This window comes from Xiphophorus couchianus, chromosome 9 (genome assembly GCF_001444195.1).
Source record: "Xiphophorus couchianus chromosome 9, X_couchianus-1.0, whole genome shotgun sequence".
Taxonomy (NCBI): domain Eukaryota; kingdom Metazoa; phylum Chordata; class Actinopteri; order Cyprinodontiformes; family Poeciliidae; genus Xiphophorus; species Xiphophorus couchianus.
This window is the reverse complement of record NC_040236.1, coordinates 4554432-4574325: the sequence shown is the minus strand read 5'-3', so window position 1 is coordinate 4574325 and position 19894 is coordinate 4554432. Positions and strand designations below refer to the sequence as shown.

The 19894-nt window shown below is 38.7% G+C and overlaps 1 protein-coding gene across 1 annotated transcript; it reads right to left on the bottom strand.

Annotated features, from left to right (window-relative positions):
• Positions 1–4647: 4647 nt before the first annotated feature.
• Positions 4648–19165, bottom strand: LOC114150437 (ATP-sensitive inward rectifier potassium channel 12). The gene is made up of 2 exons (XM_028026831.1): positions 18705–19165; positions 4648–10532 (listed from the first exon to the last, which is right to left on the bottom strand). Exon 2 carries the CDS (start codon positions 10370–10372, stop codon positions 9068–9070), a length of 1305 nt encoding a protein of 434 aa, XP_027882632.1. The 5' UTR covers positions 10373–10532; positions 18705–19165; the 3' UTR covers positions 4648–9067.
• Between the last annotated feature and the right edge of the window lie 729 nt (positions 19166–19894).

Below are 19894 nucleotides of genomic sequence, written 5' to 3'. Positions count from 1 at the left end.
AGTGGTGGAGTAAAAAACAAAGAAAATGAAAAAAACCCCAAATACCTATGGTAAATTAAATAAGCCGTACACACTGCCCTTTATCCTAGACTGAATCATGTGAATGTTCTTCACTGAAAACATGAACATATCGTTTTGTTTTGGGAAACGTCTACAAAAAAAAAGAATCTAAAAATAGGCTGAGGTTGGAGAGGGGAGGAGTCTAAGAATGATGAAATGAAGCTGTGAACCTTTAGCATCCATCTGTGCTCTCTGAAAGAAATGTCGGTGTGATTTCTTTTTAAATTTTTTATTTTTTTAAATCTCCAGTCATGTGCACTTAGGCTCTGTTCACAGCTAACAAGTGGGCTCTGAGCACCAGACAACAAGCGTAGGCTGCAGGACAAGGCTGTTGGGTTTTTGTTTCTTCCATTAGGGGAACAAAACATTTCTGAGACATTTAATGTACTATCCCACTTTGGAATGGGGAAAACATCGACTTTTTGACGTCATTTAAACTTTAAGTTTATGACTCATGCCAGAAATCCAGCTTAATCAGAATACAAATTATAAAATAACCTAATTAATTTTTCATCTTTTGAAATATTAACACAGGTGTGTTATTGTTGTATCTGTTTAATTTGAGAAGGAAAGGAAATCATTTTTTAGTTGACCCATTGCACTGAAGAAATGACCTGTTAAAGATTTCTTGTTGGGTCACATGGCACTACTCACTTACAAGCCAAAGAAGAAACCTTTGGCAGCTAGCTGTTAGCAGCTAGCTGTTAGCAGCTAGCTTTTAGCTACTGTCTATTTCAGAGCTTCTTAGTGGCACCAGAAGGCTTTTTCACAGCTTTTTTTTAATGAGTGTCTGATCATCTCTTGTTCAAAATCTGAAATGCATAAACTGAACATGAATTATGTAATTCTACTTTGAAAATACAGTTTGAGATTCTTGACACCTTCCCATTATTTACATCACATGAGCTAAGTGTATCGCTGCTAAACAGGCTGATGTTAATTACAGTGATAGTAATTACAGTAGTAAGGCTTCTTTGTGCTGAATATTATTTTATTATTAATATTACTATCACTATTGTTGATGCTTTGTAACCCCGGGGGGGCGTTACCGCCCCCGTTGAGAAATGCTAATATAGACCCTCTCTGGACAGCTTCCCTTTGTTTTACCGTCAGCAGCAATTCAATCCACAGGGAGCTTGTTTCACCTTTAACTCTAGACAACCAATTGCCTGGGCAGGGTATGCCATACTATCGCTTTTGTTGATTTAAAAGGTGCAGAGGTTTTTTTTTGTTTTAAATCATGTGAGCTAATGCATGAGTGCAGAGCCCAGCTGGCGTGACCAAGTATTCCCTGGGAATCCCAGAAGCGACGTTCCCAAGAGATCCGAGGTTTTTGCCCCTGGTGTTGTGTAATGGAGTTATCTATCTATCTATCTATCTATCTATCTATCTATCTATCTATCTATCTATCTATCTATCTATCTATCTATCTATCTATCTACCTATCTATCTATCTATCTATCTATCTATCTATCTATCTATCTATCTATCTATCTATCTATCTATCTATCTATCTATCTATCTATCTATCTATCTATCTACCTATCTATCTATCTACCTATCTATCTATCTATCTATCTATCTATCTATCTATCTATCTATCTATCTATCTATCTATCTATCTATCTATCTATCTATCTATCTATCTATCTATCTATCTATCTATCTATCTATCTATCTATCTATCTATCTATCTATCTATCTATCTATCTATCTATCTATCTATCTATCTATCTATCTATCTATCTATCTATCTATCTATCTATCTATCTATCTATCTATCTATCTATCTATCTATCTATCTATCTATCTATCTATCTATCTATCTATCTATCTATCTATCTATCTATCTACCTATCTATCTATCTATCTATCTATCTATCTATCTATCTACCTATCTATCTATCTATCTATCTATCTATCTATCTACCTATCTATCTATCTATCTATCTATCTATCTATCTATCTATCTATCTATCTATCTATCTATCTACCTATCTATCTATCTATCTATCTATCTATCTATCTATCTATCTATCTATCTATCTATCTATCTATCTATCTATCTATCTATCTATCTATCTATCTATCTATCTATCTATCTATCTATCTATCTATCTATCTATCTATCTATCTATCTATCTATCTATCTATCTATCTATCTATCTATCTATCTATCTATCTATCTATCTATCTATCTATCTATCTATCTATCTATCTCTCTCTCTCTCTCTCTCTCTCTCTCTCTCTCTCTCTCTCTCTCTCTCTCTCTCTCTCTCTCTCTCTCTCTCTCTCTCTCTCTCTCTCTCTCTCTCTCTCTCTCTCTCTCTGTCTATTTGTCTCCTTTGGCCAGCGGGTTACATGGCAACGGTCTCCATATGGTAATTAATTGGTTCTACTTGCAGAACCCTTGATTGTGACGTGGGTCTGGTGCATCAGTAACAACCTTCACTGTTTATTCGGCCCAAGGGGACAGACTGAGAGAAGCTCACGTTTAGGCTTCAACAGACACCAGTTTTACGCTTCAGATTCTGTAACTTACTATATTAAGTTATGAACAGCACCCTTGATTACATAACTTAACAAAGATGGCGCAGGGATTTAACTCGCTGGAAGGAATTAGTTTAATTAAAGTCACAGTCTTTCCGCTATGGTTAGCTGCACCCGTCCCGTCCAAACTGAATCAGCCACGGCGTTCCGACGTCCAGTCACACAGTACGGCTCTCCGCTTTGATGTTACAGCTATCTGCAGACAGCTCATTTAGAGAGTCGGGTTTGAATCTGCGTTCTACCTGTGTGTTTAAGAAATCTACTATGTTTTTATGCATTGACCACTGTTCATCCCTAATTCCTCAATGCTGTTATTTTTATACACTGACCTGCAAAATTACCATCATCTCTGTACTTTTTTTTTTTTTTGAAGAAAAAGCAATGCAGTGTATTTTGCTGAGATTGTATGCTCTACGCTACCACAGGAATGATATAGAATTGTGATGGAAAATGATGTGTAATGTGCATAATGCATCATTGCATAATTTAACAATTAATTTTATTGCACAATCAAGTAACTATGTTAACCTCAGTAGTTAAAAAATGCATATTTTATTTTTTAAGTCATGAAAAAAGTTACATTGTAATTTAACGTCTGGAAATTGGGCCTCTGTCTCTTTAAGAACCTCCTGCTCTTTCTGAAACTCCGCCTACAGGAAGTCCTCCCTACATTGCTGTGGTCAGGAAGGCAGACACAAAGCAGCATTTCAAAGGCAAACTGATCAAACTCATAGGAAAAGGACTGAGATTTATTAAGGACCACCGGTAAGCCTTTCACTGGACGTAGCTGAAAATGTCGTCTGGCTTTGGTTTTATATTTGAGTAAAAGAAATGTAGAGTTTATTTATGGAACAGTTTGCACTGCTGGTTTTTAAAGTTCGACTCTTTTAAATGTATATCTGAAATATTTAATCTAGGTAAAATATATGTCCTGAAAGAGAATAAAAGAGTTTAAATCTAATCTAATCTGGGACGATGCTTGACTTCATGTAGGATTTGATTCAAACAAACGAAGGACTCAAGGATACAATCCTTGAATTAAAAGAAAAAATCTGTTTGATTAAAATTGCGAAAGACATGCATGTCTAAAGTTACTGATGGAATTGACAATTAAGATAGATTATTCAATTTAAACTAAATGTCTCTAAAATGTGTGTTTAGAATTTTTGTGTGTGTTTGGTTGGTTTTCACCACTTCGCCGATGTAAATGAAAGAGTGAAATCCTGAAGCGTCATTAAGTGTTGGAAGCCATGAAGTTATAAAACACTTGACATCCACTGAGGACGTTTCCTCCACATTGAGATGGAAATGATAAAGTAACGTAAATCCTAAAGCGCTGCATGTCTAGTTTTTCTTAAGATCGCCTCATGTTCCCATTTCTGCTCTAGTTTGGTTTTTTTCTTGTCTTTTCCTTTTTAAATGAAATTGACGACAAACTACAGTAAAACCACAAACGTTAATATTGCTCCGTCTCTTTCCATTGAACGCTCACAATTCCACTTTACAACACTCTTCAAAAACTTCCTCCATAGTTAATAACAGAAACTTCCTCCGAAGTGCGCTGCTGTATTGACACGACTAAGCATTTAACACAGTGAAACATGGAGTTGAGATTTGATTTTGGGAAAGAAACTGTGTTTTGTAGGCAGGTATTCCACCGTGTTTTGCTGTTTGTACGAATTGTTTCGAGAAATGCACCAAAATCAACCGAGGAAAAACTGTGATGCGGTGGAGCGAACTGAAAACACATCAATCCCTCGGCGAGGTCTTCAACTTGAAGGTTTTCCGAAACTTTAAGACTTCCTGTTGCGTTCATGATCACTCATGTGTTCATACATAAATCAGCTGCAACCCTTCTGACATTTTTTCCCCCCCCAGAAGGGCCAAAAGGCCCCTCAGCCCAATAGTTGTTCATGTGCTGCTGTGATTAACTGATGAGCCGTCTCGAATGAACGGCGCACCACCAGGGAGCCACTGAGTTTCTAACTGCAAGATAAAAAAACAAAACAAAACAGTAGTCTTTTTGTTTCACAGAAATTGTTTTTTTTTTTAATTGAAGAATTTGAATTTCTTTCAATGAAAATCAAACGTCCAGTAGACATTTTGCTGGACAGAGGAAGACTTCTACAGAGGTCAAAGTTTGTTTTTTTTCCTTGTTTTTTTTTCTTTCTTTCTTTCTCTCATTCATCCATTTAAAAGAAAAAAAGAAAATAAAACGGTTTGATCATGAAAATAGAGAGTTGAAAATAAAAACGGTTCAGACAAGAATACTGATTCTTAACTTACAGGTGTGATTTCATTTGTAATACTCTGGTAAAAACAGATAAATATTTATTGCTGCTTCTCTATCAAAAAAGAACCTTATATAAAAATAAGCAGGCTTAATCCGCCTGACAATGTTCATCGTAACATTGTTTTGTTAAACCTTTACATTTCATTAAAACCTTCATGTTTGCTTCCTCTTTAAGGGCTGGTGGGAACAATATTAAAGCTGAAACAACTTTTTGAAAACAAATCAAAAACAAATTGATCTAGTGAAGAAGTTGTTGACTCTTCACTTTTATTTCCTTTACAATTTAGTAATCAGGTGCAGAAATATTATACTTTAGTATACAGAACCTTCCCAGAAGGTAATGAGCATAACAAATAGTAAAGGTTGGGAAAAAAATGCTTATCAAACAACAACAAAAATATCTATGAACAGCAGGGAAAATAAGTGGTGAACATTTTCAGCTCCTTCTTTGACTTTCCTGGCAGATGTTGGCAACAACCAGAATATCCACAGAAATCTTACTTTTAAAAAGTCAATAAATGATGTGTCACAAAGTGAAACGACACAGGGAGCAAGCATTTAACACAGTACAGGAAATTCATTAAAAACTCAATAGAAAAGCTGTTAATAACTATGATCTGAGTTATGTGCTTCGCTCAGATTTGAGTTTTGACCCTTTAACATAAACCGTCTTTAGATTTTCAAATTTTTCCATAGATTTCCACAGATCGGTTGATTGACTAGTGGGGCGTTCTAGCAGCATTATTGACAGGCACCGAGATCCCCCTCGGCTGAGTGTTTGGTACCATTGCCTTGCTGAATTCATCTTTGGGTTTTTATCAAGAACATCTCTGCACATTTCTCCACATTTGATGCTTCTTCTTCAGCAGCGGAGTCTTGCGCTGCAGACATTGATGGAGGCAGTGGCGGTTGAGTGGACTTATTGTTTTCGTGAAACAATATGGAATCTGCTAATGGAAGTTGATCTGAAGCTCTCAGTGATTGGTCCGCGGCTCTTTGACAGCTGTTTTCATAATTCTTTTCCTTTCTCTGCCAAAAATCGTGGAAGGTGCTCGGCCATGACCACTTTGTGATGAAAATGTGCTCTTTCCAATTCTAGATGTTGACACCAATGGAACTATTGGAAGTTTAGAAATGCAACTGTTTTCTCTTACTCACCAGGACATGTTGAGAAACCTTCTTCTCTGCCAGCTATTTTAAAATTCTTAACTTTCTGTCCCTTTTTGCGCTGCTTTCATTCATTCATAGCTGGTGTCATCTCACTTTATGCCACATTATTACTTCATACAGTATGTGGACTTATTTGTTTTCATGATTTCCTACTTATGGATCGTATAGGTTGTTACCAACATCTGGTCTGAATCCCAAGTCAATATGTCGATTCTTTTCCTGCAAAATGAATTCAATACTTATTTTTGCCCAACTGCACATTTTTCTATTCTCTAGCAAATTACTAAGAAATATTATCATCAGACAAACCATTTAAATGACTATTAAGAAAATATTAGTCATTGTGACCAACGTAACAACCATTATATGGTTCTCCTTCTGTTGTCATATTTCACCACATTCCATTTTCTCTCTTCTGTAGATGAATGTGAACATCAACAAAAATCAGTTCAGGCGAGATATTGTTATTATTATTATTATTATTAGTGATGAATTCTGATGAAGCATCCAGTATGGGATCTATTACACTTCCTATTGTCCGTGGCAGGGGGAGACAATGTTGCTTTAAACTTGATTTTTTTTTCTTTTTTCAATGATTTCTGTCAACAACTGTCAGCCTAAATTTCTTTGGATGGTTGCTGTGGGAACCATCAGTTTTTAATCAGTTTTTAACTTAATTATAAGCAACACTTTGTTACTTTGGTATCAAATATATACAAAAACTAATAGCGATACAGGTATAGTCGAAATGAAAAAACAAAAAAAGACCATTTCCATTACACCCTTCAAAAACTTCTTTGGATTTATAAGCTCCACTAAGAGGAAATCGTAACACATTTAATTAAATCGGCTGAAAAATGATGTGCTTCAGTGTTTATTGCTGTTATTTATGCCTCTCTAAACTGACTCGGCTCTTTTTTTCTCAGCTAAATGTCTGTCTACAGTAGGATTTTAACCAATCAGATGAAGTCGGTCATTTGCTGCCTTTATGTTCACATTCCTATTATCTAACTAACGTTTACATCTCTCATTCTTGTAACAGCCACGGTGTTTCCCACCTTTTAAAGAATCAAAAACACATTAACTGTACGTTAATATGTTTTGTTAATCACAGCTGATGCAAACTGAATCATTCTTAACAACAGACATTTTCCATTTCCAGCTTATCTTCACCTTTGAATTTCCCTTTTTCGTCATGATGAAACATCTACCGATGGAAACCGATTTCACACCATTTTTCATTTCCTACAGTGGATATTGATTAAAGCAATGTCATCACACAATTGTTTAACATACAGATTAGATTAGCTGTTTATCCCCTGATTTGGGTAATATGCATAGATTCATTTTAAACAGAAAACAGGTTGTGTGGATTGATTACGAGCAGTAAATGTTTTACCTAAAAATAACTGGAGCTGTTCGCACAGAAGATACAAGCTAACAGCTTCCCAGTGCAGGGCCAGTTTCAGAGCCGTTATCCAGCATCCAGAACAACATAAGCTTAAAATATTCCTTGTGTTTTGAGGGAATGCTACAGTTGGTATTTTTACATCAAGACAAATTCACATGATGCATTACAATTGATTCTACTTTGTCTATTTTCTCAATCAATCGTCTTCTGTGTTACGACTTGATAAAACCTTGCGCATTTAAAAGACAGCCAGAGTTTTGTTTTTAAATTTGGTGTTACAATGACATAAATATTGCTCAGACATTTTAAATAAACATTTCCCTGATCAAATTTATGTCAACTTTTTCTTCAGTTTTATTTGTTAAAAAAATTGGTTCTTTATATTGAGGAGATTAAAGGATATTTGCCTGAGCTAAATGATAGTGATCAGATGAAGGATGTTTTTTTTTATCAGCACATGGTCTTTTCTGGATATAAAAAAAAATCTCATGATAAAATTATAATCTCTCAAAATACTTTATATAGCATTTGGATTTAGAATTTGAGTTGTTTTAACTGGTTGATTTGGCCGTGAGATCTCTGACTGAAGTTACTACACTGAGATTCCTGCTAAGATACTGATGCCTTGTAACTGCTCCACACAACCACATTTTAACAAAAATGCAAACTATTGCTTAAGTTTCATATGGAATATATATGAGTTTATGGATACCAGCCAAAAAAAAAAAAGACCTGGTTGCTTACATGCTATACACAAGTATGGTTGTAGTTCCTTTAGGTTGTTGTTCTTTGTCAGATTACAATGAACAGCTTTTCATGGGTGACCTTCATCAGGATAAGCCTGGATTGCTCCAGCATGTCCTTAAAGCATGTGAATGTTGCTTTTCATCACTTTTGCTTTTGTGGTTTTTATGTTAAAACCATGACATGAATGACACGTATGAATTCATCGCAAGTGCCGTAGTAAGTCATAAAGTGTTTGTTGCTGTTTCATTTTAGTTGATCGTTACATTCTTCGTCAAACTAAAAGCACATTTAATGTTTCCTGCTCTCCGGTAGAAATTAGAGTTTTTTAAAACAAAGCTGCGAAATGATGTTCTGCTTTTGTGACTGAATTCTTAATGTCTTCCTTTATGCTTGTCCAGCAAATTACAGCATTGCTAGACGAGCTGAAGAGAAGATCCAGAACATTACTACAGGTGGCCAAGAACACGTTCTACTTTTAAAGGTGCTTTTGAATCTGGTACTGCACACAAAACGGTTTATTTAGGAAATATATTTACACCTAAGATGTATCATAAGGTCCTGCCAAAAAAATAGCGTTCTTAACTCAAAATGACCGCATGAAAAAACATTCAAGTTTTGGTGAAGGAAGGAGGTCTATCTTTTCCTTAATTGTAGACGTTACTTACCATTGCCATCTACACACTTGCATTTTCAAAAAGAATCCCTTTTTAAGGGTTTTGTATTTGTTTTCAATTCTCTTACAATTCTTAGCTCTACCTATGGCACTTTGCATTGTTCTGCATTTTTACTCCATGGATAAAGTTAAAGGAATCTGTTGCTTGGTCAATGAGTTAGCGTCAAATTTCCGACTCTCTACGATATGATCTTTGATCCAACGACCTGGTGGCCTGTAAACGTTCAAACTCATGTCGGCTGTTCCTGTCCGGACTCTGATTTGCCAGTGCTCTGCTCCCGCCGCCTAAGTCGTCGTCCTCCTCCTCGTCGCGGTTAAGGAATGCCAGCTCGTTTTCATAGCAGAAGGTGTTGGAGCTGGGCATGAGGAACTTGTTCTCCACCATGTCCTTGGCACTGCAGCGAGGTGTGGACGGCACCTCGTACGTTTTGTGAAAGTGTGAATAATCCACCTTGTACAGGTTTTTTTCCTCAAACAGGACAGGTTCGAACCTGTGGCCCCAAAGAATCTCAGAGGCCAGGTAGGAGCTGCGAGCCTGCGTGGTCATGGCGGTCGCTTCAACCATTCCCTCTAGGATGACGACGATCTCAAAGTCTGCCGTCTCCAGGTCCTGCTTGCTGATTCCAAACAGAGGGCTGTCCTCGTCTATCTCATGGAGAATAGTGATGGGTGAAACCAAGAAGATCCTGTCCAAACCTTTGTCAAACCCTACATTAATGTCTATCTGGTCTAGCGGAATATATTCCCCTTCATCGGTTATCCGAGGTTTGATTAGCTGTGCTCTGACATGGGCTTCTACAATGTGACTCTTGCGAAGGTTTCCCACTCTCCACATAAGAGACAGCTTTCCATCCCGCATGGCAATGACCGCGTTGTGGCTAAACAAGAGCGTTTGCGCTCTCTTCTTAGGCCTCGCCATTTTAGCCATGATGGCGCCTATCATGAAGCAGTCAATGATGCAGCCAACTATCGACTGGAAGACGACCATGAAGACGGCCACTGGGCATTCCTCGGTCACGCAGCGGTAGCCATACCCTATGGTCGACTGTGTTTCAATGGAGAACAGAAACGCGGCCACAAATCCGTTGACCTGCAGTACGCAGGGAGTGAAGTTGTCGTCTCCAGCTGGGTTGTCCAAGTCCCCGTGCAGCAAAGCAATGACCCAAAAGGCCAACCCAAAGGCCAGCCAAGATATGACAAACACAAGAGTGAAGACTATCAGCATCCATCGCCAGCGGATGTCGACGCACGTGGTGAAGATGTCGGCCATGTAGCGCTGTGACTTGTCGTCCATGTTGGCAAACTGCACGTTGCACTGGCCATTCTTTTTCACAAAGCGGTTGCGGCACTTGCGGCGTGTGTGGATCTTGCCATTCCCAAAGCCGTTCATGCCATGCATGGTAGTGAGGCGGAGGCCCTCTTCCTCTGACGAAACAATGCTGTAGCGGTTGATTCTTCCCACACTCATGCTCCTTGATGTCGTCTCCAGCTGCAGGGCTTTTGTCAGACGGGCAGGCCTGGAGTCCAAGTGTGTGATCAAGGCCCCTAGCAGCTTGATCACTGGCTAAGCTGCATTTTAGTGAGTCATTTAGGGGGCAGAGTGGGAGCTCAGTGGATAAATCCAGTTCCTGTAGAGAGCGTCAGGAGAGAGTAGTGTGAGTAACATGATGGTCAGGTCATGTAAAACAGCACACCTGTTGGCAAATAATAAACAGTACAAGTTTTTATCTTTTTAAATTACAGAACCACTTATTTGCGAATAAGAGTTTTCTGCAGGGCATTGGCAACTGTGCCTGTTTCTTAATTTTTTTTGTTGGATATAAAGTCCATGGAATATTTTATTTGTGCCCTATTTACCAAATACATGTATGTATGGATTGAATCATAACTATTTTATAGATTTCTTTTATAAAATATTAATATAAAAAATAAAAAATATTTATATAAAATAAAAATATAAAATAGGAAAAAAATTTCCTTCTGGTTAATCCAGAAGGAAACAGGAATGAAGCCCTAAGGAGAAAAATTACACATCTAGTAGGAAGTGTTTGTCTGTAATTCCCAGTTCAGGGTCTTCAGTGTTAGAGCTCATCCAGTTACTGTGGTTACTATCCTCTTCTTCTCCTGCCCTCTTTAATCATCATGACATTAAATCCAATTAATGCTCCCAGAAGAGTCTTCCTGCCTTTTGATGTGAGCTGAACAAGAGCAGGGCTGGCCTCACACAGTCGCCACTTATGTCAAATTACCTTTCCTGTGTTTTTCTTTAGAATTATTAAGAAAGTTGGAAGTGACAGCTAATCAAAGGGATAGTTTGGGATTTTATAAATCATGTTCTGTGTGAGGCTTATAATTGGTTAGCATCTCTTGGATCCAGATTAGTCGGAAGGTGGAGGCTGAAACTACGACAAACTAAGAACAAAGCGGGCTTCTACCGTTTAAAGACAACTTCAGTCTCAAAGATTTAAAACGGTTTATGAGGAAACTGTTTCATAAACCTTGAAAACTTGATAAAATTGTTAATTTATGTAGGAGCTAAAGATTATGTATACTGGAAATAGGAGGTGACGGTGCACCACAACTGATCTTCCCAAAGTATTTCCATCCAGTAGTGAGCTAAAACTTTGTTACTGTACTTCAGTAGCTCTATTTATTTTTCTGATGATGCTTTACTCCCTTCAGTTGAACACAAATAACTGTCCTCTCTGCTGACTACATTCTCAAAACTGGCTTGTTGCTTCGATGTTTATCGATGAAGACAAAGTTGTAAGAAAAGAGGGAAACGAATTGGGCAAAGAGAAGTGATCCAGTAGGAGGACGTTTTGTCAAACAGAGAAAAATATTAACCGCAACATGGATGAAGACAGTAAACATTATAAACAATGACAAAACAGATTCAGATTACAAGGCATTGCCCATCTGTAGCTGTGTTTTCTGCGGACCAAAAAAAACAATTCTTTTAAGAACTCTTTTTTGTCAAATCAGAAAAAAAACAAAACAAACACTTTTAGGTAAACATGTTTCTAAGGGAGATTATGAGCAAACGAGGACAACTTTTTCTTTTGTAGATTTATAAAGGATTATTTTGTATGTTTGAAGGTGAAAGTTATATTTCTTTTACATTTAACTTTTCTACTATAATTTAAAACTTGTACTTTATTTTACTTTCACGTAAGGAAAGAATGGTAAACTCACCTTTTACTTCAGTTCTTTTACCGAAGTAAATAATGTGAACACTTTTGCCACCTCTCCCTAAAGGAAAGGTAAGGCAGTGAGAAAATAAAATAAAAGAGGATTTGCTGAACTGTCAGATTATATAAAGCAATAGTTTTGCTTTACACCTGAAAATCACCAGTGGCACACAGAATGCAACCTCTATTTTATGTGCTATTTCTTCTTAAATAACCAACCAGAGCAAATGGGACAGCAGTTCAAAGGTTCATAAAATAGTGTTAGCATTATGTTTTTTAGGATTGGATTGGATGTCAAGGCTGTAGAGAAGACGGTCAATTTAAATTTGCTCTTTCTCAGACTAGCCATTAGCTTCAAGCCATTAGCTTCAAACAACAAAATAGTTGACCACTGCAGATAAATTCAAGAGATTTTAACAGCCAATAGCTGGACAGCAGGAAGCTAAACTATAGTTTCTTGTGGAAGTGCAGATATTTAATATCCATAAATGTTTTCCCTTTGAGAGGTTTTGAATTGCCAAAGTCAGCTGAAACGATTGGCTAGACAAGCTAGCTGTTAGCATGTTACCACACATGGCAACATGCTAACAGTTTCACTGTTTCATAAACTCACTGTACTATAACATTTGGCTCCAATAGGTGAGGGAACTATGGCTGACAATAACATCACAGAACCTCATATCAGAAAGTCGAAACGATCCATTGAAGCCACAATAATTCAATGCAAAATGCCGTGATGACAGTTCGACTGTAAGATTGTAAATTGTTTTGCTAATTGAAGAGGCGCGTCGTACGTAATGTATGCTTATCAGAAATAAGGACGGCATGTCCTGGCTGTATTTCTGGTCTTTCAGCAACATGCTGTGCAGTCATCACACATCTAACAGACAAGGTGTGCTCCCCTGTTTGTTCGCCTGTGGCCTAAGTTTACCATTGTCCTCCGTTTACAATATTTATACTATGGGAGAACTGGGGGGGGGGGGGGGGGGGGGGTTGTGTGTACTGGAACTCCTGTGGGATTTGTGTGTCGGCCACTGATTCATTGGTCACGCAATTCCAGATGCTGCAGAGATGCAGACCGAAGGACTCTATTTATTTGACCTCATTCTGTAAAATTTGCAGTGTTATTAATCATGCAGTGAGGATGCACTGAAATAGGCTCCCCTTCCCTTGGTGCTTCCTACAAGAGTAAAGCAGATTTCTCACCAGTATCCTGGCCTTTACCATCTGTAATTAAACACATTGCAGAAATCCCGACCAGTAGGAAGCCAGTTACAGAGTTAGAATCCAATCTAACAATGTTCAGTGCTTCGTAGACATGTTCGGCCTTGAACTTTTTCACATTCTGTCATGTTCCAACCACAAACGTTATTATTTGGGGAGGACTACAAACTAATATACACATGCATTTTTGCTTGAAGGCCAAAAGATGTACACATTTCTATATGTAAAATTTTGAAAATTAGGTATTCTGGTAATTTCACCCTACAAATGTGAACAAATGTGCAATGTTCGGTTGCACATGAAACATTGTGGTTTTAACGTGACCAAAATTATAAAAAAATTTAAAGGGGCAGTGTGTTTTCCAGCCACATAGTATAAAGTAAAAATGTTACCTTCATTTGTATAAAAATGTTTCTGTCTGTCTGTCTGTGTCTGTGAAATGTGTATATCAAACATGACATTACAGAAGTTTGACTTCGTAATTTAACACCTTGAAATTGGCCTCTGTTTCTTTAAAAACTCCTGCTCTTTCTGAAACTCTCCTTCAGAAAATCATCACAACATGGCTCCTCTATTAACCCTTTAACAATGTTTTACCAGCAGAAAACTGAGAAACGGCTCCTATGATGAGATATGATGGCTGCTAATTGCTTGTGGCTAGTCTGAAGGAACTGAGTGGGGGACACGGGGGTCGCTGGTGATTGTAGAAACTTGGAAACTGCGTCCTTGAAAACTGCACTAGGTCCACCCAGGCATTTTGCACAGCTGAATGGTTGCCATGGGAGATTAAAGGATTTCTCATACATGCATGAAAGAATCAAAGCAACATTCCAGGTATGGTTTGAGGAGAGAATCACATTATAACATGATGTAAAGCTCAAAAAAGTTTACTTTACACAATACTGTCCCTTTAAGGGAATGAATACTTTTGAAAGGCACTAGATGTCCCAAAGAGTCTGGACAAAAAATGAGCAGCGGGGATGATTTTGGGACATCTCTTATATCATTGCCTCTGTCAGGCACGAGATAACCTTACCAAAGCGCTGAGTGCTGAGCCCTGGGGTCAAGATGTTTACCTCCTGGGAGGTGGACTGAAGTCAGACAGCTCAATTGTTTTGCATTGTCCGCTTTGTGGGTCTGCCTGTCTGATTTGGACCCCAAAGACCCGACAGTTCACTCATGTGCGCTCCCAAATCCCGAGTGCCTTGCCGTCTGCCACGCACACTACAGCCCCGGTGCTTTACGTGTGCGCTCCCTCACATGGAAGCTCTGCTGATCTGCGGCCGGATCTCCACGTTCCGTCCCTCGGGGTCAAACACATGACCTCCGCAGGAAAACGTACTGTAGCCAACGGAGCTATTTTAGTACTTTTGACGACATAGCTCATCACAGCAACAGCTGTCGGTGCTAAAAATAGGGTTCGTTTTGCTCAATTCATTACACCCTGAAACACACGTCGGACCTTTTTTTTTTTTTTCTTCTTATACAAATGTAACAGCTGGGGAGGTTTGTATTTTACAGACACACAACTTCACTGACTCTGTTATGTAACTGAAACTAATCAAGAACTCCAGCATTGTTTTGGTGTGTCGCACCAAAGCAGGCCTGACCTGAGCAGCCCCGTACGGCGCAGAGCCTCCACAGCCTACCGCAGCCACGCAGTGTCGGGTGTCCAACTGGTTCATTGAATGAAAGTAGAAATTCCTCCTGAGCCCTTGGAGTCAGTGGATAAGAGCCTGAAAATCCTAAACTCTACCTTGTAGGCCACATTGTGCCTCAACAATCAGTGCCACTCCAGGTAAAAACGTCCACAAAGCCCAAAGATTAGCTGTTTTCCTGTGAAACCAAAGTCCTTGCTTTCTTTAGATTAACTTCCGCACTGCAGGTGGCGGCTAAATAATCTCTGCTGCTTCCTTAACTTTCTCACAGGTCTGGATGTTCTGAACGTTTTAATTCTTGCTCTGACTGCAAATATGAGGAGACAAGTAGATTTTTTTCTTGTGACCATTTCCTGACTGGTGTAGATCAACAAGGACCCGGCTTGCATCAATGCTACAAGCTGTTGTCTTTCCCATTTTGAATAGTGGCTAAGAGATAACATTGCTAATGTAAAGTTGCTAGCCACTCAGATCTACTTAAAACGGCAAAGTACTGATTAAGAAAATGTTTAAGTTCAAGGCAACTGGACTTCTCTAGCTCCTGGAAACAGGAGGCGTCCACATGCTGCGACACGAAGCTGTTTAGGATCGTTTATGTCCCAGATGACTGAAAATGTATAAAAATGATCAGAAACACAATCTGAGAAATATGAACACCAAATTGGGATAAATCCTAAGAGAATTTACTGCAATAAATAAGTAACTGAAATAATAAATCATAGTTATCAGCCATCTTAATGACAAAGCATATTGGTGGATCAAAAGTTAAACCCTTTTTGAGCTCAATGACTTGATGATTCGGTTTAAATTACGTAAACTTACAGTTTCACAGTTTGTGTTCACAATGTTGCAATTTAATAAACAATAAAAAATAAATAAACTAATGATAATAAATTGACGTTTTATGTGTATGAAGTGCAGAGATGAACTGATCAGACCTGCTGTTGTTGCTGCTTGTTTTTTTCAGGTCTGACCTGCAGATTTTGACCCCCCAGAAAAAAAAAAAGCTTTGGGTTCTTTGATAGAGATCGCTGCTTTGACAGAATCTACCAGCATTATAAGTTTATCTCCATTTATGTACTGACCCTGAATAACTACTTTAAAAGAAATAAAAATGAAAAAAGTGCATGCTGATTCTGTTATAGATAAAAAACACAGGGAGTTCTTAATTTTAACAAATTTACTGTAAATAAAATAAACACTTTTTTCACCCATCTGGACCAATCAGTGGAACAACTCAAATTCCAAAAGTATTCACACCCCTTGAACTTTTGCATCCATATTTTGTCACATTACAACCGCAAACATAAATATATTTCTTTGGACGTTAATGTGAAAGACCAACACAAAGTGGTGTACAACTGTGAAAGAGAAAGAAAATGATACGAGTCAATGTTTTTTTAAAACAACTGAAAAGTGCGGTGTGCAAATGCATTCAGCTGCCTTTCCTCTGAGTGCAACAAGTTGCCTCCAGAAGTTGCCTGATGGCTGCGGGTAGAGTCCATCTGTGTAATCTAATCTCGGCAGTCCATAGACGTGCCAGAGAGAGCAATCTTGAATTTCTTCCAGAACTTTTTTCCGATACTTTTTTTTTTTTCATGGAATTTAAAAGAAGAGACCAACAGAACGCTGATAAATATACTCGATGCAATAAAAAATAAGTGGGATGGAATGGAGAGAACAACGAAGTCCGCTGGGAGAGGGGGGTCCATCTCAAGTAAGACGCACAGGAAACTGAGCTGCTGAGGATCCGCCTCAATCTCCCCCTTTATCCCCCCCAGAGACCATTGTGAAGGAAGCTCAGAGGCTCAGGTGTCACTTTATTTTCCTATAGCTTACCATGTGGAACTCAGCCGGTCTCAAGTGACCTAAAAGCACTTCCTCATAATAGGTAACGTAGCATCTTCAGACTGCAGAGATGCCACCTGAATGCGTTAGATTATTGAAATAATCAGGGTTGCCAGTTCTATAACTGCTGCTCACAAACATGATGAAATCCAACAGATTTTGGATGGTGACTGACCCTGCAGGCTCCTGAATCTAGGCCACTTCCTGTACATTATTCAGGCTGCTCTTCCCAAAAAAAAAATAAAAAAAATGCTAACTTACAGCAAACCGACAAAACTCCACAGAACCGAGCACTCCCACCCCCCCGCTTCACTGTTCTAATAAACGACTCGACTCGGCGTTTGCACCTGCAGTCGCTCCGTCGCACAAACACCTGACGGTTCCCTCATCACAGCTTCCTCCCTGGGCCGTGCTGCGCTGTGGTGGTGCAGCTTGTTTTATTATTTGTACGACTTCACAAAGCCCGACTCACCCACATCACACCTTCGCTCTGTAATTTTCTAATTTTAAACAACACTGGTTAGTTAGAGCACACACACCAGCTCCAGCCCGTTACCTAACACACCGCAGCCACGACGAGTCTTAAAAAGCAAAAGAACAACAAACAAACAAAAAAAATCAAACGATTTTAAGCTTTTGGAAAGTGACATATTCATGCTCGCATTTCGTCCTGGTGAGTAGGTGAATGAAATCGAAATAGTCTTAAGAAGACATGACCTGCAGATCTGCATTACATAACCTACATAACCGTCTTTTTCTGGGTTTTTTTTTTTTGCACCTGCACGTCAATGATTGTTTTAAGCGAGAGCAGCACCTGAAGCAACATGTTCATCCAGTAACACGTCAGCTTTCTGTTCTCAGATTCTTGTGCTTAACTGCTTCCTTACTGAGGCAAAATGTAAAACTTGCTGATTCAGACTTTATAGTTTGTTCACATTGACAGGATTTCTCAAACTTGAGCCATTTTTAAAAAAATATATAAGGTTTTATCATATTTCTCCAAGACCTAATTGGAAATTTGCATTGTAATTTACCAAATTTAATATCAAGATTCTAAACTTGGATATTTCATCAGCTACGTTAATACTCTGGCTGCTACTGTTATTAATTATAGCCATGATAATCATGATATAAGTGGACTTTATGTAGCCTGTTTGTGTCTTAGAGCAGCCATCTTGGTTTAGGTTGTTTCTGTTGCAGCTAATTTGTTTTTAAATTCTTAAACTGCCAGTTATTTTATTTTCATAAATGTGAAAATGGAATTGATTTGATAGGGTTTCTGTTTTAGAATATTGATAATTTTGTGATTAATTAAAATTTTATGAATATTTCAAACCTAAAAAACATTACATTATTGTGTCTAAATCATTGGTTTCTTCATCTTTTTATAGTAAAAAAAAAAAAAAGAAGCAACTTTGGACATTTTGACAATGTGTTCAAATAGAAGAGAGAGGAACTCAGAGTATGTATTTGTATAAAAATAATAAATAAATAAAATGTTATATTAAAATGCAGAAATGAGACCTATTCAATTGTTTAGGTTGCAAATTGATCTGATTTCTGAAGTTGTTTCATTTTTAATTTTTGCCATTTTCATTTCCATCAGGTGTTTTTTTTTTTTTTTTTTAAGTTTTCATCCCCCTGACAAACTAAATGGCTGAAATAACTCCATCTGGTTTAGTTTGCTGTCTTGATTTCAACTGATACTTCCGGCCTGTTTGGGAACGGATCTTTTTAAAAATGTCCTGTGAGATTTTAGTATTTACAGTGAAATGATTGAGGACGTGTTCCACTGGGACGCCCCTCCGCTGCTCCAAACAGTGACAGACGTCGATGTGACAGACGGGCTGAAAGTTTGCGGTAAACTTCCTCGTCTTACCTCTATCCCCACCTGTCTGAGACTGGGGCTCCAGAACCGCGGGGCGCTGCGTCCTCTCCCAGTGCTCCCATTAACCAAACTGAGGCATTCTGCACGTCTGCAGCCGCAGCTTGTTCTCCTCCTTCTACTCAAAAACAGAAGAGGGCCACTCCGTCATCCTCTGCACCTTTAGGTCTCATCATCCTTTTCCAGTGCAGATGAAATGCAGCTGCCACCCTTGAACCTCGGGACCCCCGCTGCTGCCACTCGCTCTCTGCCTGGACCTGCAAAGTGGGGTGCAAAGCTTTTTAAACAGAGCTATCCAAAAGACAATTCTGGTTTTTGCATCTCCATCCTTGAGGCAGTCGTTTCAGCAGGTCCTTCTTACTTTTAATCCTTCACTCTGTCCTTTTTTTTAAATCCTAAAAACCAGTAAATGTCCCCCAACTGCTCTCTCTATCAGTCTTTAGCAATCTGATCTATCTGGACGGCTGTTCCCTCTCTCCTCTCTCTCTCTTCCTGCTTCGTGTGGCATCACAGCCGCCCTCCTCTTTCTCTCCCTCCCCCTCCCTCTATCCTCCTCTCAGTGTCTCACCCTCCCTCCCACATCATGGCACTACCAGTTGACAGCAACTTGATGCACAGACTCATCATTCAGAAAACACCAGCAGACCTTCAGAGCTCCATCCGTGTTTCGTGAACAGTAGGTGAAGCATCCTCGTGAAGAATAGGAGCTTCATGTTGATGTTGCACACAAAAAAGGGCGGCTGAGTCACCGCACATCTCGTCTAGTGCATGTCTGCAGAGCCCTGCACAGGTGCATCTATGTACCGCTAAAAAGTCAAGTGCAACAGTTGTCTCCAGAAGTCACTTGATTGATCAGTTGTTAGAATAATTATTAGTACAACAGTACAGGACTTTCAAAATTTTTTACATTTACTAATTAAAGGACATCTGGACGAAACACGTGGACTGGATTTTACTCGTGGACTTGTTGCTGGACACTACGGTGTCCATAATTGTCCATAAAAGCAGTAGTTTTAACAAGCCATTCCTGTTGAGGTGAGAAAAAGATTTCTGTGCCTCAAAGAAACTGTGATCCATATGAAATATGTCTGTTTATTGAAGGTTTTGTGCTCGTCTCATTTTAGAATCGTCTAATGCAAATAAAAAAATAAGCTTCACTATGCTAACTTTGTGTTTTCACACAG

Bases quoted from the DNA above. Each gene is read 5' to 3' on its own strand.
- LOC114150437 (XM_028026831.1), bottom strand. From the start codon at position 10,372: ATGAGTGTGGGAAGAATCAACCGCTACAGCATTGTTTCGTCAGAGGAA.